Source organism: Festucalex cinctus, chromosome 3, assembly GCF_051991245.1.
Source record: "Festucalex cinctus isolate MCC-2025b chromosome 3, RoL_Fcin_1.0, whole genome shotgun sequence".
In the NCBI taxonomy this organism is placed as follows: domain Eukaryota; kingdom Metazoa; phylum Chordata; class Actinopteri; order Syngnathiformes; family Syngnathidae; genus Festucalex; species Festucalex cinctus.
Window position 1 is genome coordinate 2,109,986 of NC_135413.1, and position 23,465 is coordinate 2,133,450.

Consider the following 23,465-nt stretch of genomic DNA (forward strand, 5'->3'; position numbering starts at 1 on the left):
AAGTTTGAAGTCAATTGGATGAAAAATGTTTGCAAAGGGGGAAAAAGCATGACCACAGTGAATGTGCCAAAATAGGCCAAAATTGGACATTAAAAAATTCATAGCTCACTTCCTGTACATTTTAGCTACATGGTCCCAATAGACTTTTTTGTGCGTCTCCGGGTGCTACACGTGCCTGCCAATTTTCGTTGCTCTAGCTCAAACGTGCCGGGCTTGGTTTTTATTTTTCTACGCTAGGGGGCGCTATAGAGTCGCGTTGTTATGACGACTTCATAATATCAAATTTTTCGCCGGGCCTGAGGAGTGTGCAAAGTTCGGTGAGTTTTCGTGAATGTTCAGGTACCCAAAATCGGGATCGTTTGCGGAGAATAAAGAAGAATAATAACTAGAGCTGCGAGCAGCTATAAAGGGCCCTCGCAACCCGGGCCACGTTGGGGTATATGCAAGTCGGGGGACTTGCACGTTGGGGTACTGTTAAATAGAAAAGGACCATGGAAAATACAAAGGCATTTGCCGTGCCTTGTGTGTAAATAGGTGCAAGGCCAAAAATGATGCACAACACCCAAAATAAATTCAAAAGTGTGGACTTTCTGATGTGTGTGCAAAGTTTCATGAAAAGTCGCTCGTTTGATATTCAAAACCAGCATCTGTTTATTTGAAAACATTGAATGCCACAGAGATCGTGTGTGATCAAATAAAAAGCTTGTTGATGACTCTTAATGTGGTGTCGCTGTGCAACACATATGTATTCAAGACATAGTGAAGTATTGTGACAGTTTTGTAGGGTCCAGCAAACAGTAAATGTGTGACAGTTATTAAATAAAAAATGTAGCTTTGAAGCAGGCTAACCAATGACATCATCTAAAGGGGAAAAAAGCACATGAGCAAGCATAGGTATAAGTAGAGGAGAAAAAGAGATGAAAGAAGTGTGAGAGATGGAACAGGAGAGGAATGCAGCTGTTTATGTATAGCTGTTGTAACAGGACAGATTAAATAACACTTTAACCTGGGGTTAACAGCGTCCTAGGACAGATAAACTCTTGAGTGTAAAAGTTTTCTGGGACAGATGAATCCCTTGGGGTCAAAGAGTTTGGGTTAGCACATAGTCTGTCTTAGGATAATGTAACCTCCATGGATGAATTAGTCTTAGGACGCTTTGACCTGCGGGCTAAAACTTCAGGGGGGTTAACCTGTCCAGTTATATTGTGATCATCGTCTTCGTGCATGTCCTCAGTGGCTTCTTCTGTCTGTGTGGCAGCATTTGATACATCTGTAGAACAAAAAAGAATGAAGAATCATGTTAGATCTTTGAAGTGTGGTTGTCTAAGGTGTAGTTTACAGAACAGTCGTGTGCATATTTGTAGCATGGTAGTGTCTTAATACAAATGCATATTATGTAATGCACTGTATATGGATATTACAGACGTAATATTTGACGGTGATCGTATATTCATAGTTTTTGCCCGTTAATAAATAATATAGCTTGGATCAGTAAAGTAATAAGACACGCAAAAATGGTATAGTTGAATCCTCAGGGTCAAAAAGCAATGTTTTAGGATTGTGTGATGAAATGATGAATAAAAGTAAGGATACAACAAGTACATAAATGGTTATGTAAGTGTAAAATTTGGCATGGTGTGTCCAGATACATGCAGGATAAGTATAAAATATTGTGGTGTGTGATTGATTTCTTCTTAGTAAAAATTAGTATTGTAAAGGTCAAGTCACAGTATGTCCCAAAAAAAAATCTAAAAAAATCTATGGTATAGAAACATCAGAATCAGGGGCAAAGACATAAACATAATAATAGTAATTAATAATGATAGAATTTAAATCTTTTCCATGAATATGTCAGTTGTTTTGAGAAGATACAAAAAAAAAAAAAAAAGAATTTTGAAGTGTTTATCAGTGGATGAAAGAGGGCAAGATCACAGCACAGCTACATGATATCAGTCACATTAGAAAGTAATCAAGTGTAGTATGTATTCACATTATATACATTGAGAAATTGCGGCTCAATAATCAGTCAGTGTTTCAGTTAACAGTCCAATGTTACCTTCAAGATATTCCTAACAGAAAAAAAGGAACGTGCATTAACAAAAAAAATGTAAAAATGTCCATTGTCAAACATGTCATTCATTATACACAATGTGTAGGATGGGGATGCTTGCTGTGTTAGTGTTTGTGTGTCTTCCATGTCATATAGCTTACCATCACGGACAAATGCATCACATGCATCCTTTATATCCAATGCAGTCTCGAGTTCTTTCACACGCTTGGTTTTGAAGTCCATCTGTTTTTCAAGTGCTCGATTGACTCGAGTCACATGGACTAGTTGGTTCATCATTTGGGAATGAAGATCAAGGCTGCGCTGGTATAAGTCGTTGCGACTGAAAGCATGATCAATGCATGCATACTGTAATGACAAAGCATTCAATGAAAATCAGTCATGTTAGATTCCATGAATCTAAATAGCAGAGGTAACGTGTTGGTGCAAAACTTTGTGGTTGTGTAGCATGTTACTCAATGGTTGTGTGTGTCAAAACGAGTTTATTTAAAAAAAAAAAACAAAAAAAAAAAAAAACGAGTTTATTTGAAAGAATATACAAATATATACACACGGACATATATATTGATACAGTATAACAGTACTGCATGTATTGGTTTTAAGGAAAGAGTTGAAAAGCAGTCTTCAGGAAAATGCACAAGACGCACAAAGTACCATTTCACTACAAGTAATAAGTTGTCAATTAGACATGTGAATTAAGTGGTTAAGATAGTGGCTACTGTGCAAGTAAGCTTAAATTGTCTCTAAAAGGTTAGCGTATGTGTTCTACATGATATCAATGGCTAGACGTGCTCGTGGAGAAACATTACAAACAGAAAAACACACAAAAGGTGCCTTTAACAAACCTGTCAAAAAATGAGAACTTAATACATATATGTATGGCATACTGTATATGATTGAGAAAGTAGTCCTGTTTAGTTTATTTATTGTATACTTACGGAAAAAAGTTGGCAATCTTTGCGTATGGAGATGATTAGAGGGTCTTTATCAGAAGAGAATTTGCTCGGTGATTTGTCCATGTTCTGTAGAAAAGCAAAGGAGTAGAAATAAATACAGTGTCAGATTTCATAAACATACAAGAAATTTGTAGCTGTATTAACCATTGTTGGTATTTGAAGTGATAATGTAGGAATTGAAGTGTAGTGATGGCAGAATTTACAGAGTGCTTACCTTGTATGACTTTGTAGATGGAAATGTTCTTTGTTGAAAGAGCTCTTTGTTGTCTACTATATATGCAAGGACAAGCATAAGTAGGTGTGGTTATGAAGTACTTGACCATTGAAATAAAGGAGTGGTATCAAATGTATGGACCGTGGTTTGGCTCAGGCCCGCAAAGGGGTTTAATGTGGCACAAGAGATAATCTTGTAAGGTACAAAAAAATAATAATAATATGAGTAATGTCTTACCAATTAATCAGATGGCCAAAATCAAAAAAAAGAAATGTGTAATTTCAAAAGTAGTTTTTAGGTGACCAATCAATTAGAACACGGAATGGATCAGCATGTTATTATTTTACACACAAGCTAAAGTTATGGATTGTTGGGGGGGAAAAAAAGACAAACATAAATGTGCTGAATATGACACTCATTCAGCTATTGGTAACACAAACACAATATGGTGTGAAATAATGTCCAATAACTTCATTAATTGTGTCACACAGTACATTCTAGAAATAATATATATATGAAAGACAGGTAGATATAACACGCTCGGAACTCATATGGACAGTGTTGCCACTTTCCATTTGCATGTGAGTTATTCTTAGCAAAAATGTATTTACAGTTGAGCCTTGCTATTTAGGGTAGTTCTACAAATAGCAAAAATCTGTCTATAACTGATGCTGATTGTATTTAAGCTATATACCAGGATGTTATCAGTCCAGCCAACTTAGTTATAGAGTATATTGTCCTTCATGTGGCCACTGAGCTAATAAAAGTTGATAAAAAAGCATGATCACAAGTGGTGAGTGACTGTTAGTAAGAATAATAATTGTATCTATGTTGTGTGCTACAATGAAAGTATTGATAGTGACATGTTATGATATATAATACAATTTTCTAAGTAGCATTTGAAACATCAGTATCTTTAATTTATTGACAAGAAAACACAGGAATGTATGGATATAGATGTTGATAGATAAAAAAGCAATATTTTCTACATACTATCAGTTAGCATTACAAGTATCCATAGTAAGTAAAAGAAATGCTGTTAATTGTGAAATTGGAGTGCAAAAAATTATATAAACTTTGCTTGTACATGTGAGGGAATTGTAATCATTAGCAAAGGCAATAGGAAACAAACAGAATGCACATAGCTTACAAAACATAAAAGTAGTAGTATAAAAGTGTTGATGTTTAAATTTCATTGTGTAACAGTGTTGATGTTTAAATTTCATAGAAGTATCATATTTTGCCCGCCCCTTCTGTTCTTATTGGTCAAAAGTCTGACTCTTTCAAGGGCGGCTACATTTAAACCACTGTCACTGAAAGAGACTTCCTCTTGTTGTTCTTCACTGGTTTTGCGTCAGCAGATTCAGAGAGCACAGACAGCAAGATTTCCACAAACGTTATTTCAGCTGTTGGAGTATCCTCTAGAGTGTTTGTATTTATTTATTTATTTATTTATTTATTTATTTATTTATTTAGTTAGTAGTAACAGGTAATTGTATATTAAATATTTATTGTAGTAGGAGTGTAGATTGTTAGCTTCTCAAATGCCTCGGGGGAAAGGCTATCATCGTTCGGAGGCAGCCAAGAGGAGGATGACTGAACGTCTTCGACTTGGTGATGTTCAGCAACCATTTCATGCAACTTGCGCACGTAAGTAGCTACCATTTGTATGTAATATTTTAAGCACGAAGACGTCCGATGAATTATTGCGGAGAAAATTTTAAACAGTGTTTTATTTCCTTTGTTGTCATGAAATGTAATTCAATAATGATTATTTCTGTATGTGCTAATAGGTGGTGGTACTGGTGGCCGTCACAAAGTGCAAGAATGGCCAATTTCTTGCGTTACTGGTCGAAGCCACAAGTTGGTCATACCCTCTGAGTGTCCAAACAAGAAGGTATACATGGTTTCTAGTTCTACATTTAAGAAAAAAGTGCAATGGATACTGATTGTGCTAAATTAAATACTGTACATTATGTCATATAGTTTGTCTTGCTCATTGGAGACTCGCACCTACGGAGCATCGCAGATGGTTTTGTGGAGATGCCAAAGGATTCTTTTTCCTTTGGCGTCATGTCGACACCCGGAGCTTGTGCAACCGAGTTGACTACTGAGGTGCAGCATGCTGTTGTGCCTAGAACTCCAGACGTGGTTTGTCTTTTGGCTCCTAGCAATAACCTGACATCCAGCCGCACCCCTGACGAGGCAGGAGCAGATTTCTGCAGACTCCTTGGTAATGTCTGTGGTCGCTGGCCTAATAAGGTACATGTATATTATGTTTATTAATAGATTTGTAATACTATTATGAGGTGTATAGTATACACGATTGCAGTGTGATGTGGAAATATTTTCATGGGTAAAATAGTACAAACGTAAGTTATAAACGCTGCTTGTTTTGAATAGGTGTTTGTCTTGGACTTTCCTCCACGTCTAACCGTGGATGTGACTCAGCAGGATTACTTGCGTCAGGAGTTTCATCGTGTGTCAGCACGTATGGGTGAGTTACTAGATAATGACATTCAGTTAGGTCTTACATGTTTTATCATATGGTGTGCGTTTTTGTTACACTGTAAACTGTGCATCCTACAGAATATAAACTGTGAATGTAAAAAGACTTTAATAGGTAATAAACATAGATATAAAATTATTGATGACTATAGGAGAAAATCATAATGAAGGATGTTCTCTCCCAATGTCTTTTTAAGGGGTCAAGTACATGTCTACTGCAGCGTTCTTCCCTTTGAAGAACTTGAAGCTGTGGAGTAAAGATGGTGTAAGTTCCATTATGGTATAATAATTCAGAATCATTGGATATACACATTGATTAGATTTGTATGGTAGTACTGGAATAAAATAGGTTAGTAGTGTTATAAAATTGTTACTTATTTTTGCAGGTGCACTTGAGTGATGATCATGGGATGAGTATTCTTGTGCAGTTGATGTGTGATGGTGTTCATCAGGTTAGCCATTTTATACTGTAATTTGTTTCATTGTAGTTTTGTATTACGTTTGTAATGTGCTTAAATTGTGTAGTTGTATGGAAATATGTACATTTTTCTGAATGCAGTATATATGTATTTAGATATGTATTTTATATAATGCTGTTTGTGAATCATGATTTAGGCAAATATCAGTGATATATAAGTAACATAAATAATTTTCTTCATGTTATTTTTTTTTTTTTTTTTTTATTATCAGCAACTTGACCTCCAAACACCTAAGTTGGAGATACAAGTAGCATCGAGGCCACCAGCGGTTAAAACTATTCCAAAAATTGTGGTTAAGGGTGAGACTTTGGTTCTTCGTCGATTGAACCCGTTTGAGTGGACTGTTGTTGGACCAGGCAGGAAGGTAATGGTTGCATATTGTAATAGCTTGGTTGTTGTTGTAGTTTTTAGTGTTGTGATATATTTGTTTTACATTAGATTCTCCAAAGTTGAGCAAAGTAAAGGTCAGTATAGGTTGATAAATAAAAATGATGATGTCTGTCATTGCAGAGGACGCAAGCAGGACTTGAACAATCCTGTGATGGGGTTCCCAAAAAGAGGAAAATTCAGCCTAACGTTAGTTTGTTTAGAATAATTATATAGTGTATTTGTTATAGACAAGATGCATTCAGTAACATATTTTCAAAATGTGTATTTCACAGGTTGTGCTAAAGGAATGTTTTATTCCTCTAACCCCAGTTTGGTTCAGCAGTGAAATGTTGGGTGCGATGGATAAGATAAAACCATCAGATCTGTCCAGCCCTGTGAAGGCTGCTCCAAGAGACAAAAAGGTAATTTTCATGTAAATGTCATGGTTCAGGTGTTGTCATTAAGTGAGTCCAGTCATTTACGTGACACATTCTTCTTGATTGATAACATTTAAATTGTGTATAATTGTCTAAAGAAGCTGTAATCTGCATGTGTGGAATATATAAATATATATATTTTTTGTCTTTCATTAGAAATCAAATGTGAGATATCAACAGAGAGTTGTTTTCAAAAGGACAAAGTCACAGGTTTGTGTTTTTATTTGTATTTTTTATTGGGGAGTAATGTAAATATTAGACTAGTTTATAATTGCTGTTATTCAGTTTGAGAAGGGGAGAATAAAATGTTTTATAGCAATGAGTAACAATAGTTATTGTAATATAAATAAGTACATTTGTAGTTGTTGTTTTGCAGGCATTACAAAGGATGGTGGTGGATGCCAGTCTTTGTTCTTCCAGTGTTGTGGAAGAGGTTGTGCAGCAAGAGGTTAGTTTATTGCTTTAGAATTTCAGAAAAGAGAGATAAGTGTTTATTAGTGATGTATGGTTGTTGTTATTTATGTTATTGATCTAGCACATTGTTTAAGAATGAACAATATTGGTAATTTATGTATAATCAAGTAGACTAGTGAGGAGGAATTAAGTGTACTTTGTAATGTGCAAGTAATAGTAAAACAATAAAAAAAAAAAACATACACAGTAGTTTGTTGGCTCAGTGGAGTATGTAACATCATTTCATTATCTAACCTTTTTGCTGTTGTATACATTCTAAGTAGGTATTACTTTTGTTATTGTGTTTAATAGGCAACACCAAGGCCGTTGGTGGATGCAAGTTTGTCTTGTTCCAGTGGTGTGGAAAAGGCTGTGCAGGAGGAGGTTTGTGGCCTGCTTTAGAATGTCACCTTAAAAAAGAGAACATGTTTTGTAGCAATGAGTGACTATTGTTATATAAATGATATAAGTTCATTTGTAGTTGTTGTTTTGCAGGCAACACAAAGGATGGTGGTGGATGCCAGTCTTTGTTCTTCCAGTTTTGTGGAAGAGGTTGTGCAGCAAGAGGTTTGTTTCTTGCTTTAGAATTTCAGAAAAGAGAGAAAATTATGATAAGTGCTTATTAGTGATGTATGGTTGTTGTTATTTATGTTATTGATCTAACACATTGTTTAAGCATTAACAATACTGGTAATTTATGTATAATCAAGCAGACTAGTGAGGAGGAATTAAGTGTACTTTGTAATGGGCAAGTAATAGTAAAACAACAACAAAAACACACAGTCGTAACCTTTTTGCTGTTGTATACATTCAAAGTATGTATTACTTTTGTTATTGTGTTTAATAGGCAACACCAAGGCCGTTGGTGGATGCAAGTTTGTCTTGTTCCAGTGGTGTGGAAAAGGTTGTGCAGGAGGAGGTTTGTGGCCTGCTTTAGAAAGTCACCTTAAAGAAGAGAACATGTTTTGTAGCAATGAGAGACAATTGTTATATAAATGATATAAGTTAATTTGTAGTTGTTGTTTTGCAGGCAACACAAAGGATGGTGGTGGATGCCAGTCTTTGTTTTTCCAGTGTTGTGGAAGAGGTTGTGCAGCAAGAGGTTTGTTTCTTGCTTTACAATTTCAGAAAAGAAAGAAAATTATGATAAGTGCTTATTAGTGATGCATGGTTGTTGTTATTTATGTTATTGATTTAGCACATTGTTTAAGCTTTAGCAATATTGGAAATTTATGTATAAATCAAGTAAACTAATGAGGGTGAAAGAAGTGAATTTTGTAATGTTGCTTAAGTATGCATAAGTAATATATATATAACCATGAAAACATAGAGTTGTTTGTTGGATGGATTGTTGGAGCATGCAACATCATTTCATCGCCTACCCTTGTTGCTGTTGTATACGTTCACATAGCAAGTATGGATTACTTTTGTTTTGTTTTGTTTTTTGTTTAATAGGTAACACAAAGACCAGTGGTGGATGCAAGTTTGTCTTGTTCCAGTGTTGTGAAAGACGCTGTGCAGGAGGAGGTTGGTGTTCTGCATTAAAATGACAAGTTCCATAAAAGTACATTGTTTTCTATGTAGTGATGTAGTTTGTTGTTGAAGATGTTGCCATTCATCTGGGCGAATGTTGAAGTTGTAAAAACATAGATAACATATGTAACCATTTTCTGCCACGTGTATGCTATGCATGTTCCGTGATGTTGTGTAATGTTAAATTAATAAATGAATCGTTTGTTAAAATGTATTTTTTTGTCATATACCTATAGTTGCCGAGGGAGAGGACTTCTCGCATGGAGCATGCAGCCAAGATCAGTCCCAAGCGTATACAAAGTAAGACCATTGGTAATGCAAATACATCTATGTGTTATGTTTTAGAAGGTGATGTTACATGTAATTCATTCTTGACTGATATGAACACAGCATATGACAGTTATGCACATACTGACAGCTCCAGTATTAATGTTCATTCAATATCATTCGGAGCTCCAAGTGATGCTCTAGAGTGTCAATGCAGAAGTGTGAATGGGTCTTTTCATCAAGGAGACAGTCGGTTGAACCATCCAGGTAAGCAGTGTATGGCTATAGCGTATGTGGGTCTAGCAAATCACACAGCTAGTAGTGCGTTTTCATGGTGTTCAGAAGATTTAGACAAAGTTCTTGTTTTAGGTGATCGTTTGTATACATTATTGAAGAATAGTGACAAGTTCAGTAGCTCACATAACTATTTAATGGTGCCAGACTTGCCAAAGCAGCTGGTTTTTGAAGGAACGCTGTTTGAGTTTAAGGAAATAGATGTGGTGTCTGGATTTATACCGATGGTCGATAAAACAATTATTGTGGAATGTCAAGACGTTACTATTTTAAAAGGATTGCAAAAGATACATGATCAAGTTGATTTATGTTTGCTGACCATGGGTTGTTATACATGTGCAATCATTTGCAAAAATGGACAGTATGCAGTATTTGATTCCCATGCTCGCAGTGCTAGTGGAATGCCAGATGGTGATGGTAAAAGTGTTATAGTTTACTTTAATTGTCTTCAAGATGTTTATGATCATATATGTAATTTGACAAAAAAGACATGTAGAGGGCAAACGTTTTTTGAGTTTTCAGGTTTTCATGTTGTGCGGACACAGACAAGTTCATATGAACACTCTGTAAAGGGTGTTGGCATGATTGTATTGGATTCCCTGGCTGAAGTTACACGTAATTTAGGTTTGGATAATAACAGCACAATATTTGAGCTCCATGCGTACACCGAGGCAGAAAAAGTACATTCCCAACCAGTGTCATTTGGAGCTTCAAGTCATGCTTTAGAGCGTTATGATGACAGAAGCTTGAATGGTTTTCATAAGGGAGACACACTACAAGCAATGGCTCAATGTTCAGTGGGTCAACAAGCTAAACCCTCTGTAAAGGATGTAAAAATTACTACACAGGATTCTACTGTATCACAGCAATGTAAGATGTCATTGAGAAGTAGCGTTTCAAGGACAATGCAAAGTTGTGACGCTACTGCACTTAATGCTGATGTGCAGATAATGGGCAATGTGACTCATAAAAAGATGCAATTTAAACCTATTGGTAAACAAGTTGTCCAAGATTTATGTACACGATTTAAATGGGATTTAGAGAAACTTGTTGTAGAGGAGTCTGCAAATGGTGGTTTACTAGGGCTTCCATGCCAGAAAGAGAAAATAATAGGTGATGGGAACTGTTTCTTTCGAGCAGTATCTCAAGCTGTGTGTGGTTCACAAAAGAACCACAGAAAAATCAGACTAGCTGTTGTAAAACAAATGGAATCAAATGCAGTTGTGTATGAAACATTTTTAAGGAGTGAGTACTCTTCAGTGGATGAGTATATAAAAAAATCAAAAATGCGAAATGTTGGCAGTTGGGCTACTGAAGTGGAAATTCAAGCAACAGCAGATTGTTTAGGAGTCAATATATTTATATATTATGATGGTAAGTGGTTAGAATATAGTTCAAAAGCAAAAGAGGGAATTTACCTAGAAAATAGCAATGGTAATCATTATGAAACTGTTATTTGTGTGTATCATCCAGAACTGCAGAAGTGTTATGGATTGTGTAAAGCCTATCTGGCCAACTTCGAAGCATATAATTTAAGAAGGCAAAATATAGTTCAAGGTTCATGTATACAAGTAAGTGTTAAAAGTGTAAACAACACTGACAATTTGAATCTAACCAGAACACTAAGTATTAAGAAAGAAATTGTGAATATTGAGGATGATGGTATAGCGCAAACAAAATATTCAAAGAGTAATAGTTTTATTTCAAAGTATTTGATACAGAAATATAGATATCAAAAGAAAACTAATTATCAAGACAACGTATCGCATAGAAATAAACTAAAGGAAATGCGTGTTGCGAAATATCACCTAAATGCATTGCATCGGGACAAACTTAGGGACAAAAGTAGAAAAAAATATTGGGAAAATCCTTTTCTAAGGGAAAAAGTGAAAGAATTGAGTGTAAAGAAATATTGTGAAAACACAGTGCATAGAGAAAAAGTCAAAGACACGAGTATAAAAAAATATTGGCAAAACGAACCGCATAGAAAAAAAATGAAAGAAATGAGTGCAAATAAATATGGGCAAGATGAAACACATAGGGAAAAAGTGAAAGAAATGAGTATAAAGAAATATCGGCAAAATGAATTGCATAAGGAAAAAGTGAAAGAAATGAGTATAAAGAAATATCGGCTAAATGAATTGCATAAGGAAAAAGTGAAAGAAATGAGTATAAAGAAATATCGGCAAAATGAATTGCATAAGGAAAAAGTGAAAGAAATGAGTATAAAGAAATATCGGCTAAATGAATTGCATAAGGAAAAATTGAAAGAAATGAGTATCAAGAAATATCGGCTAAATGAATTGCATAAGGAAAAAGTGAAAGAAATGAGTATAAAGAAATATCGGCTAAATGAATTGCATAAGGAAAAAGTGAAAGAAATGAGTATAAAGAAATATCGGCTAAATGAATTGCACAAGGAAAAAGTGAAAGAAATGAGCACAATAAATTATTGGCATAACGTGTTGCACAGGAAAAGCGTTAAACTTCGAAGTAAATGTAAGTATGATAGTAATCCCGATCACAAGAAAAAAGTTAAGGCAGCTACAAGATGTAGGATGCAAAAAATTAAAGAGAAGTCAACACAGATAGATTTCATTATGAAAAATTTTTGGGATAAAGTGAAAAATGGGCCGGAATTTGTGTGTAGCGTCTGCCATAGATTGTTATTTAGACGCCAGGTTTTATTTTATAAAACCGATAATTACAAGAAAAATAAAATAGTAGCTGCAATAGCAGAAAAATGTGTAACAGAAAAATATTTGCACAAATGTAGTGTGGACTGTGTAGTACCATGTAGGGCATTACAGTCAGCTAGAGGCCAGCTGTGGATTTGCTTCACCTGCAATGGTAAGATTATTAAAGGCGAAATACCTCCTGAATGCGTAATTAACAATTTGACAGTCCAACCCATTCCACCTGACTTGGCATGTTTGAATAGCTTGGAACAACATTTGATTGCCTTACATATACCATTTATGAAAATGTTAGCTTTACCTAAAGGTGGGCAAAATGGAGTACATGGACCAGTGACGTGTGTTCCAGCAAATATTGTGCAAACAAACAATTTGCTGCCTCGTTCAAATATGGAAGGGTCTTTATTGGCTGTAAAACTGAAGCGAAAATTAACATATAAAGGTTATTATGAATACCAATTTGTTGATACGATGCGCATAAGACAAGCATTACAAATTTTAAAACAAACAAATGTGCATTATAAAGATGTTAATTTTAACGAAACCTGGATAAATGAGTTTTGTAGGGAACAAGGTGAAGTTGTAGAAAATATCAATAATGTTGAAAGTGGTGAAAACTCAAATGTTGAAGACGACCTTTTGCATGATAGACAACAACATTGTATGTTTCAAGACACCTGTTTAATGCCTGTTGATATTGGCCAGGAAGCGCTCGATCAGTACTTTGATGATGTTTTAAATTTGGCACCAGCAGAAGGCAATAATCCTGTGAAATTGCTTTCTGATCATACAAATGAAGCCAAATGCTTCCCAGTCTTATTTCCACAGGGACGAAATACATACCACGATAGTAGGCAATATCGACTTACTTTGGCACGTTATTTCAACAACAGAATTTTACATGCTGATGGAAGGTTTGCACAAAATGTTGAATATATATTTTTTGCTCAGTACATGTCTGAGATAGAGCAGGTTATCTCAAATGTATCCATTGCATTACGCAAAGGAAACAAAGGTCAAACATTTAAAAAGCTGAGCAAAGATATGTTAAAAAATGAAGAATCATTGAGGGATTTATTAAAGTTTGATGAAGGTTATCGTTTCCTTAAACCTATAAGAGGTACCCCAGCTTTTTGGCAGGGAGTACAACGAGACCTGATTGCCTGTGTTCGTCAGCTTGGTGTTCCTACCTGGTTTTGTTCATTTTCTTCGGCTGACATTCGGTGGAAAACCCTTCTGAACAGTATATTAAAAAATAACGGTAGAACACAGACAGCAGAAGAGTTAGAATGGGCAGACAAATGTGAACTGCTTCGTCACAATCCCGTAGCTGCTGCACGATATTTTGATTTTCGCTGGCATATCTTTTTGCGCGAGGTGCTTATGTCTGATTTACATCCAATTGGTAAAATCCTGGATTACTTTCACAGGGTGGAATTTCAGCAGCGTGGTTCACCTCATACTCACTGCTTTTTTTGGATTTTCAATGCTCCACTGATTGACAAAAACACAGATGATGAAGTATGTGAATTTATCGATAAATATGTAACATGTGAATTACCTTCAGAAGATGAGGCATTATTAGACATAGTCACGTCTGTACAGGAGCATTCAAAGCAACATACCAAATCATGTAAAAAGAAAAACACAGTTTGTCGTTTCAATTATCCCAGGCCAGCATCCAGTAGGACATTTATTAGTCGTAAGAAAACTGATGAAAATGACAAAAAACAATGCAAATGTAAGGTAGATAAAGATGCTTTAGCAAAATGTGCATGTAAAAATGAGGAACAGCAAGAATCTATCAGAGCAGCAGAAATTATGACAGCAGTAAAGACTGCTCTTTCAGATAAAAACGCGAGCTTCGACTCTGTGGAACATTTGTTTGAAAGCCTCGGCATAAATCAAGAAACGTTTGAGGATGCATATCAACGCTTTAGTCGAAATACACATGTTGTTTTGAAAAGGGACGTTAAAGCGGTTTGGGTAAATCCGTACAATAAGTCACTGCTAAAATGTTGGAATGCAAACATGGACATACAATACGTTATTGATGCATATGCATGCATAGTGTACATAATTTCTTATATTTCAAAGTCAGAAAGGGAAATGGGATTACTGTTAAGAAATGCTCAAAGTGAAGCCGCAAAAGATGGAAATGTTTCTGCAAAGGCTGCATTAAAAAATCTCGGTAGTGTTTATCTACAGAACAGAGAGGTCTCTGCTCAAGAGGCAGTCTATCGGTTAACAAATATGCATCTGAAGGAATGCTCAAGGAAAGTTGTCTTTGTACCAACAGGGGACAATCAAGTGAAACTAAGTTTGCCTTTAAATGTGTTACGGCAAAAGGCGGCATCACAAAATCTTACCACGGAAGACATGTGGATGACCAGTACAGTAGAACGGTATAAAAATAGACCCAATGATGCCACTTTTAATGATATGTGTATGGCCACATTTGCATCAGAATATCGTGTTTTGAGTAAGAATGAGAAATGCCAAAATCGGATTACACTGAATAATGATTGCGGTTTCATCGCAAAAAGAACACGAACAAAACCTGCAGTAGTTCGATACATGCGCTTTTCTGAAAGTAAAAATTCAGAATTGTTTTACCAAAGTAGGATGCAATTGTTTTTGCCATATCGGGTAGATACACAGCTAAAACCTCCCAACTGCGAATTATTTGAACAGTTTTACAAAAATGGTCATGTGAGATTTAATGATGGTTCAAAACATTCAGTGAAGTCGGTTGTTGATTTGAACAGAAGTAAATTTGAAAAAGAAGCAAATGAATTGGAAGCCATCCAAAATATGATTGATTCAGATGGCATTTTAGAAAATGCTTGGTGTGATCTGTTCCCCGAGCAAGAGCTAGAACGATTACAATGTGAGGAGGAACGGAAAAACAAAGACCAGATAGTAGAAGAAGTAGAAAATATTCCGGATTTAGCTGTAGGTAACCAAAAAATAGCACATTTGGAAAAGAGAAATAACATAATGAGCAGAAGTGATGGCTTGGCTTTAATTAGATCTCTCAATAAGACACAATTGTCTGTTTTCTATCAAATACGACAGTGGTGTTTAGAAAAGTTAGCAGGGAAAAATCCCGATCCATTGCATGTATTCATTACAGGTGGTGCCGGGACAGGAAAAACCCATTTAATAAAAGCTATTCAATATGAAGCAACAAGACTGTTGTCAACAGTCTGCCGCCATCCTGACAATGTTTGTGTTTTGATAACTGCTCCAACAGGAATTGCTGCATACAATTTGCATGCATCAACTATTCATCATACATTTAGCATAAGCAAAGATTGTCGCTTACCTTACACACCATTGGGTGAGGAAAAGCTTAATTCATTGCGTGCTAAATATAGTGATTTGCAAATTCTCATAATAGATGAAATATCTATGGTTGATCACAAAATGTTATCATATATTCATGGTAGGTTAAGACAAATTAAACAAACTGGTGATGTTCACCCCTTTGGTAAAGTAAGTGTAATTGCTGTTGGAGATTTTTTCCAATTACCTCCGGTAAAAGGGAAACCCCTATATGTAGATGATGTTGGCTTTAACTTGTGGTCTAATCGATTTAGACTTGTGGAATTGAAAGATATAGTTAGGCAAAAAGACCATGTTTTTGCAGAGTTGCTGAATAGAATACGAACTCGTTCCAAAGGCACCCCAATGTTAAAAACTGACATAGAAACTCTAAAAAGTTGTGAAACTGGCGAAGTCAGCTCAGCATTGCACATATTTCCTACTAATAAACAAGTAAATGAACACAACATTCAACAGCTATTTAAGACTTGTCCAGAATATATTGAGATAGATGCTCAGGACTTTGTCACTAATAAAAAAACAGGAAAACTAGAGTTAAAAAGTGGACATCACGCTAAAGCACATGATGCATGTTTGGCCGAAAAATTGTTGTTGGGAAAAGATGCACGGGTTATGTTGTGTAAGAATGTTGATGTTATGGATGGTCTGGTTAATGGTGTATGTGGTACAGTAACACATATTGTTACTTATCAAAATAATAAGTTTCCTCAAAAAGTGTATGTGAAATTTGATGATAATCAAATCGGTGCCCAAAGTAGGAAACAATCTGCAGGTTCCAATCCATTTATTTCAATGGGTGCCACTGTGATAATGCCAGAAGAAGAAAGAGTCACAAAACAAGGAGGGTTGCGCAGACAGTTTCCACTTAAACTTGCGTGGGCTTGTACAATACATAAAGTACAAGGAATTACAGTTGACAATGTAGTAGTGTCCCTCAAAAAAGTTTTTTCTGCAGGACAGGCGTATGTGGCCTTAAGTCGTGTTACCAGTTTGGCAGGATTAGTTATTCAAGATTTAGAAGATAAAGCTCTGTATTGTAAAGATCACATTAAGGATGCAATTCAGAGCATGCCTAAATTCCTGATAGAAAATGAAACAAAATCCAAATTCAACACACATACTTTTTCTTTATTCATGATGAATGTGCAAAATTTGCCGTGTCATGTTTTTGATCTGGGATTGTGCACACAGCATTTGCAGCTTAACTGTATTGCTGTTATAGAAACCTGGCTACCACCTGTTTTTTCAATGGAAGCAGTCAAACTTGATGGTTACAATTTTCATAGTGCACCACGTGCTTTAGCATACAATGGCAACCACCCTGCTTTGGTTGGTTTGCAACACCAACAACACGGTGGTGTTGGCATGTATATTGCACACAATATGAAATATGACATTCTCAAACTACCAAATGTGAACTTGGAATGCTGGGCTTACAAATGTGCTACTTACAATATATTAGTAGCAGTCATTTATCGACCACCATCATATCCCATGTCTTTATTTAAAGAAAATCTAGGAAAGCTCCTTGATTGGCTAGATCCTCAAAGTAACACAATAGCTGTCATGGGAGATTTCAATGATGATCTTCTAAAATCATCCACAATCTGCAAATTTGTAACAGACAGAGGGTATTCTCAGCTTGTTGGAGAACCCACGACAGAAAAAGGTACACAAATTGATCATGTGTATGTAAAAACTCAATTTTATGATGTAAAATCTATAGTTGTACCAACATATTTCAGTGATCACGAAGGGCTTGTGTGTTCTTTTACACATAAATGTATGAATAATGATCCAAAAAACTAACATATTTTATACACTCAGATTTACAAAGGTGTCAACCTATAGGGATGTCGTTCCAGAACAAATTACCGGTAACTGAATCCTAATACTTTTAAAATTAAACAAGCCCTATAAACAAGCCCTAAAAGTACTTGACAAAAAAACAAAACAAAAAAACATATCATCATTGTCATATCCTGAAAAAGTATGGCCTTTTAACTGGGAAAACATTGTAAAATATACTGATTGTGTCCTTGTTTACAAAATTTTTCATGGTAAAGCTCCACCACCATTATTACAGTTTGTTCAGAGCGACTCTAATAGCTCAACCAGAGCTGGCTCTCGGGGTGACTGGAAAGTGCCACTCAGGAAAACTGCTTTTGGTCAAGCTACCTTCTATCGCTCATCACAAACATGGAACTACATACCAAGTACAATACGAGAATTGCTAAATATATCATTATTTTCTAAGTATTTGAGAGCATGGCTATTTGTAAAGCAAATCTGTCAACATAACATTGAATGAAAGCAGTTTTCCAGCTGCCTGTAATGTAATCCTTAGTAGTGTGTGATTGGCCCTGTTTTTGTTATAGAAGAAATAAACAATAAACAAATGGAAAAAAAAATGATGTCAAATGATGTAATTCTGTGAATATAACTTTTTGCGTACCAACATTTATATTATGGCATTGACTTGTGAGACTGATACTGACATCATACTTTTGTGAAAGATGTTTCATGTACACTACCTGTGAAAATTGGAGGTTCTACCTGTGTATAAATGTTGACATGTCAACGAGAGACCGTTTTGTTTATATCTCAACTTCAAACTTCTAATACATTTTTGAAAAGCATATATTTGCCTGTTTGACTACCGCTTGTCCTCTCTTTTGCCCGCCGCCACATCCTGCTTGGAGACGGGGCTAGGCGGTGATGAAAGAGTGTGACGTTTTTGCTGTATGGATTCTGCACTGACGGACCGGGACAAGATCTGAGGTGGACCATTTCCCCAGAGGCATTACTATGGAGAAATCTACATCGACTCACCAGACCGGGGCCTGAGCAAGAGTCACAGCGCTTCATCTCAATAAAATGACTTTGTTGTTTTTGAGCGAATATTGTATAGCACCATACTACTGTATCTGTGAAATGTTGTCCATGTGTCATCCATTGCAGCCTGGTCATCCTGGAAGGGGGATTCTCTCCATCTGTGGACCCTTCTCAAGGTTTCTCCCTTTTTCCCCAAATGGGTTTTTTTGAGTTTTTCCTTGCCCGGTTGGAGGGTTAGATCAGGGGATGTCACAACTTGTTTATAGTTAAATAAATGTCTTAACAACTTCACGATAGAATTTGTTTTCTATTCTCCAAGGTTGCGGATTGGATTTATCGATTTCAATGTTCCCATAATTTATTCACTAAGAAATATAAATAGACAAGTGTATGAAATACTTAATCTATCATTGTTGGCATGTCACATCACATTTGAGCAATAACATATCTGAAATTAATCATTTAAAAAAATATGCATGCATCTGTGTGCACATAAGTATGCCTTCCAATTTTCACAAATGAAGGTGATTCATGCAATAGGGAATGTTTCATTAATAAAATGTGTAAAAAGTACTGTTGAGCAATTTAGTGGAAACTACACTAGGAATTTGTAAAATATTCATGTTCATGACAGGTCTGACCTGTGCAAAGTTCCAAAAAACTTTCGATAACTTTGCATCTTAAACATCTTAAGATGAAACACACCAAGTTAGAAGACGGTAGGATGAATTTTGTAGGAGGAGTTAAAATATGACCCCTGAAAAAGGCCACAAAAAAAGGCTACAAATCCCATCATAAATCAAAATGGCGGACTTCCTGTTTGGTTTAGCACATGGTTCCAAGAGACTTTTTTGTACATCGTGGGCTCTTATGTATGCCTGTAAATTATCATAGCGCTAGGTGAAATGTACAACCGGGAATGCTTCGTTAACGAGGAGTTTTCTAGCTCAAAATGTGATGCCCGGCCCCTGGGGGACTTCCTGTTGGGTTTAGCACATGGCACTAAGAGACTTTTTTGTACATTGTGGGCTGTTACATATGTCTACAAATTTTTGTAGCTCTAGCTACTTCGTACAACTGGGAATGCTTCATTAAGAGGGATTTTTTTCCTTTGCAAAAAGTGCATGCCACGACAACAGCGTGCGACGAAATAAAGAGCTTTCAATAACTTTTCATCCTCAACATCTTAAGATGAGTCACACCAAGTTTGAATATGATCGGATAAACTCTGTAGGAGGAGTTTGTTAAAATATGACCCCTATGAAATGGTCCAAAAAATGGCAACACATTCCAAAGTAAATCAAAATGGCGGACGTCCTGTTAGGTTTAGCATATGGTTCAAAAAGAGTTTTTTGTACCTCGAGGGCTGTTATATACCTCTACAAATTTTGGTAACTCTAGGTGAAACGTACAGCCGGGTATGCTTTGTTAAAGAGGAGTTTTTTAGCTCAAAATGTGATGCCCGGCCCCTGGGGGACTTCCTGTTGGGTTTAGCACAGGGCACCAAGAGACTTTTTTGTACATCTTGGGCTGTTACATATGTCTACAAATTTCCGTAGCTCTCGCTGCTTCGTACAAATGGGAATGCTTCTTTAAGGATATTTTTTTTCCTTTGCAAACAGTGCATGCCATGACAACAGCGTGCGACGAAATACAAAGCTTTCAATAAGTTTTCATCTTCAACATCTTAAGATGAATCACACCAAGTTTGAAGATGATCGGATAAACACTGTAGGAGGAGTTCGTTAAAATAAGACCCCAATGAAATGGCCAAAAAAATGGCAACACGTTCCAAAATAAATCAAAATGGCGGACTTCGTGTGAGGTTTAGCACATGGTTCAAAAAGAGTTTTTTGTAGGTCATAGCCTGTTACATATGTGTACCAATTTTCGTAGCTCTAGATTAAACGTACAACCGGCAATGCTTCATGAAGTAAGAATTTTTAAACTCTAAATTTGATACGTCGCCGCCGTCATATAGTATATCAAAAACTTTAGATTTTTTACAATGATGTTGTCCCAGGTGTTGAGATGGTCCATCCCAAGTTTGAAGTTAATCGGGTTAACCGTGTAGGAGAAGCGGGAAAAAGTATGACCCCTGTAAATGTGCAAAACTGGGCCAAAATTGGACATTCAGATGATCATACCTCACTTTCTGTCTATTTTAGGGTACACACATCAAAGAGGTTTTTGTTCATCTGGATGTGCTACGGGTGCCACACAATTTTCGTCGCCATAGGACAATCGTAGCGGGACAGGGATCCGTTTAACCTATGTAGGTGGCGCTATGGAGCCATTTTTCTGTTATCATGTGTGGCGACTTTAAAATATCACATTTTTCGCCAGGCCTGATGTGCGTGTAAAGTTTGGTGAGTTTTCGTTCACGTTTAGCGTCTCAAAAATGCGATTGTTTGCGGAGAAGAATAATAATAAGAATAATAATAAGAACTAGAGCTGCGAGCAGCTATAAAGGGCCCTCGCAACCCGGGCCACGTTGGGGTACTTGCACGTCGGGGTACTGTCAAATAGGACAATGACCATCTAAAATGTTTTTGACAAGCCTTGTGTGTGCAAAGTTTAATCAAAACACAAAATATGGTGTGCAATTCCCAAAATAAATTCAAATTGGCGGACTTCCTTTTAGGTTTAGCATACGGCTACAGAATACTTTTTGTAGGTCTTAAGCTAATAGGTATGCCTCCCAGTTTTCACAAATCTAGGTCAAGTCATCTTTAGTTGTGTATCGCTTGAATCATACAATAGGAAATGCTCCATACAAATGCATAGAGGGCGCTATTGAGCACAACGTTGGGTTACTTGCACGTCAGGGTACTGGCACGTTGGGGTACTGTTACATGGAACAAGGACCATTTAAAATGTTAGTTTTTTCCATGCCTTGTCTGTGCAAAGTTTAATGAAAAAGGCCAAAAATGATGTATAATTCCCAAAATAAAATCAAAATAGCGGACTTCCTCTTTGGTTTGGCAAATGGCTACATAATACTTTTTTGTAGGTCTAGCATAATCATACAATCGGAAATTCTTCATAAAAATGTCTAGAGGGCGCTATTTATTGCAAATTGCACAATAAATCTCTAAAAATTCATGTTCATGACAAGTCTGATGTGTTTGCAAAGTTTCATGAGTTTTCATGTGTATAAAAAAAAAAAAGCAGCACTTGACAAACAATGCATTGCTATGGCAACAGCGTGTGACAAAATAAAAAACTTTCGATTACTTTGCATCTTAAACATCTTAAGATGAAACACACCAAGTTTGAAGACAGTCGGATAAATTTTGTAGGAGGAGTTCGTTAAAGTATGACCCCTAAAAAAGGCCACAAAAAAATGGCTACAAATCCCAACGTAAATCAAAATGGCGGACTTTCTGTTTGGTTTAGCACATGGTTCCAAGAGACTTTTTTCGTACATCGTGGGCTCTTATGTATGCCTCTAAATTATCATAGCGCTAGGTGAAACGTACAACCGGGAATGCTTTGTTAAAGAGGAGTTTTTTTTAGCTCAAAATGTGATGCCCAGCCCCTACGGGACTTCCTGTTGGGTTTAGCACATGGCACCAAGAGACTTTTTTTGTACATCGTGGGCTGTTACATTTGTCTCCAAATTTTCGTAGCTCTAGCTGCTTCGTACAACTGGGAATGCTTCATTAAGAAGGAATTTTTTCCTTTGCAAACTGTGCATGCCACGGCAACAGCGTGCGACGAAATAAAAAGCTTTCAATAACTTTTCATCTTCAACATCTTAAGATGAATCACACCAAGTTTGGAGATGATCGGATAAACTCTGTAGGAGGAGTTCGTTAAAATAAGACCCCTATGAAATGGCCCAAAAAATGGCAACACGTTCCAAAGTAAATCAAAATGGCGGACTTCCTGTTCGGTTTAGCATTTGGTTCAAAAAGAGTTTTTTGTACCTTGAGTGCTGTTACATATGTCTTCAAATTTTGGTAACTCTAGGTGAAATGTACAGCCGGGAATGCTTCATTAAGTTAGAATTTTGAAACACAAAATTTGATGCCTCGCCTCTGGCGGACTTCCTGTTAGGTTTAGCATATGGCACCAACAGGCTTTTTTGTAGATCATAGTCTGTTACATATGTGTACCAATTTTCATAGCTCTAGGTTAAACGTACAACCGGCAATGCTTCGTGAAGTAAGAATTTTTAAACTCTAAATTTGATGCGCCGCCGCCGTCATATAGTATATCAAAAACTTTTCATTTTTCACAGTGATGTTGTCCCAGGTGTTGAGATGGTACATCCCAAGTTTGAAGTCAATCGGGTTAACCGTGTAGGAGAAGCGGGCAAAAGTATGACCCCTGTAAATGTGCAAAAATTGGCAAAAATTGGACATTTAAATACTCATACCTCACTTTCTGTCTATTTTAGGGTACACACTTCAAAGAGGTTTTTGTTCATTGGGATGTGCTACAGGTGCCACACAATTCTCATAGCCGTCGGACAATCGTAGCGGGACAGGGATCCGTTTAACCTATGTAGGGGGCGCTAAGGAGCCATTTTTCTGTTATCATGTATGGCGACTTTAAAATATCAAATTTTTCGCCAGGCCTGATGTGCGTGTAAAGTTTGGTGAGTTTTCGTTCACGTTTAGTGTCTCAAAAATGAGATTGTTTGCGGAGAAGAAAAAGAAGAATAACTAGAGCTGCGAGCAGCTATAAAGGGCCCTCGCAACCTGGGCCACGTTGGGGTACTTGCACGTCGGGGTACTGGCACGTTGGGGTACTGTCAAATCGGACAAGGACCATCTAAAATGTTTTTGACAAGCTTTGTGAGTGCAAAAGGCCAAAGATGGTGTGCAATTCCCAAAATAAATTCAAAATGGCGGACTTCCTTTTAGGTTTAGCATACGGCTACAGAATACTTTTTGTAGGTCTTAAGCTAATAGGTATGCCTCCCAGTTTTCACAAATCTAGGTCAAGTCATCTTTAGTTGTGTATCGCTTGAATCATACAATTGGAAATGCTCCATAAA

The 23,465-nt window shown here is 36.5% G+C and overlaps 2 protein-coding genes across 4 annotated transcripts; one reads left to right on the forward strand and one right to left on the reverse strand.

Moving 5' to 3' along the window:
* Positions 1 to 541: 541 nt before the first annotated feature.
* LOC144015446 (uncharacterized) lies at positions 542 to 15,099 on the reverse strand. Of its 2 annotated transcripts, none has more exons than XM_077515469.1 (4): positions 3,239 to 15,099; positions 3,007 to 3,090; positions 2,212 to 2,416; positions 542 to 1,270 (listed from the first exon to the last, which is right to left on the reverse strand). In XM_077515469.1, exons 1-4 carry the CDS (start codon positions 3,314 to 3,316, stop codon positions 1,113 to 1,115), a joined length of 525 nt encoding a protein of 174 aa, XP_077371595.1. In that variant the 5' UTR covers positions 3,317 to 15,099; the 3' UTR covers positions 542 to 1,112. The 2 variants fall into 2 exon arrangements, with proteins under 2 accessions (XP_077371595.1, XP_077371596.1); XM_077515470.1 differs by having other exon boundaries at positions 543 to 1,270; positions 3,169 to 15,096.
* On the forward strand, positions 1,890 to 18,748 carry LOC144015444 (uncharacterized). 2 transcript variants are annotated; one of them, XM_077515468.1, is made up of 18 exons: positions 1,890 to 4,888; positions 5,032 to 5,135; positions 5,225 to 5,500; positions 5,642 to 5,735; positions 5,944 to 6,011; positions 6,133 to 6,198; positions 6,437 to 6,589; positions 6,736 to 6,801; positions 6,888 to 7,016; positions 7,188 to 7,241; positions 7,408 to 7,479; positions 7,797 to 7,868; positions 7,980 to 8,051; positions 8,332 to 8,403; positions 8,515 to 8,586; positions 8,940 to 9,011; positions 9,254 to 9,317; positions 18,325 to 18,748. In XM_077515468.1, the coding sequence occupies exons 1-18, from the start codon at positions 4,783 to 4,785 to the stop codon at positions 18,339 to 18,341; spliced, it is 1,629 nt and encodes a 542-aa protein (XP_077371594.1). In that variant the 5' UTR covers positions 1,890 to 4,782; the 3' UTR covers positions 18,342 to 18,748. The 2 variants fall into 2 exon arrangements, with proteins under 2 accessions (XP_077371594.1, XP_077371593.1); XM_077515467.1 differs by having other exon boundaries at positions 1,912 to 4,888; positions 9,254 to 18,748.
* Positions 18,749 to 23,465: the final 4,717 nt, after the last annotated feature.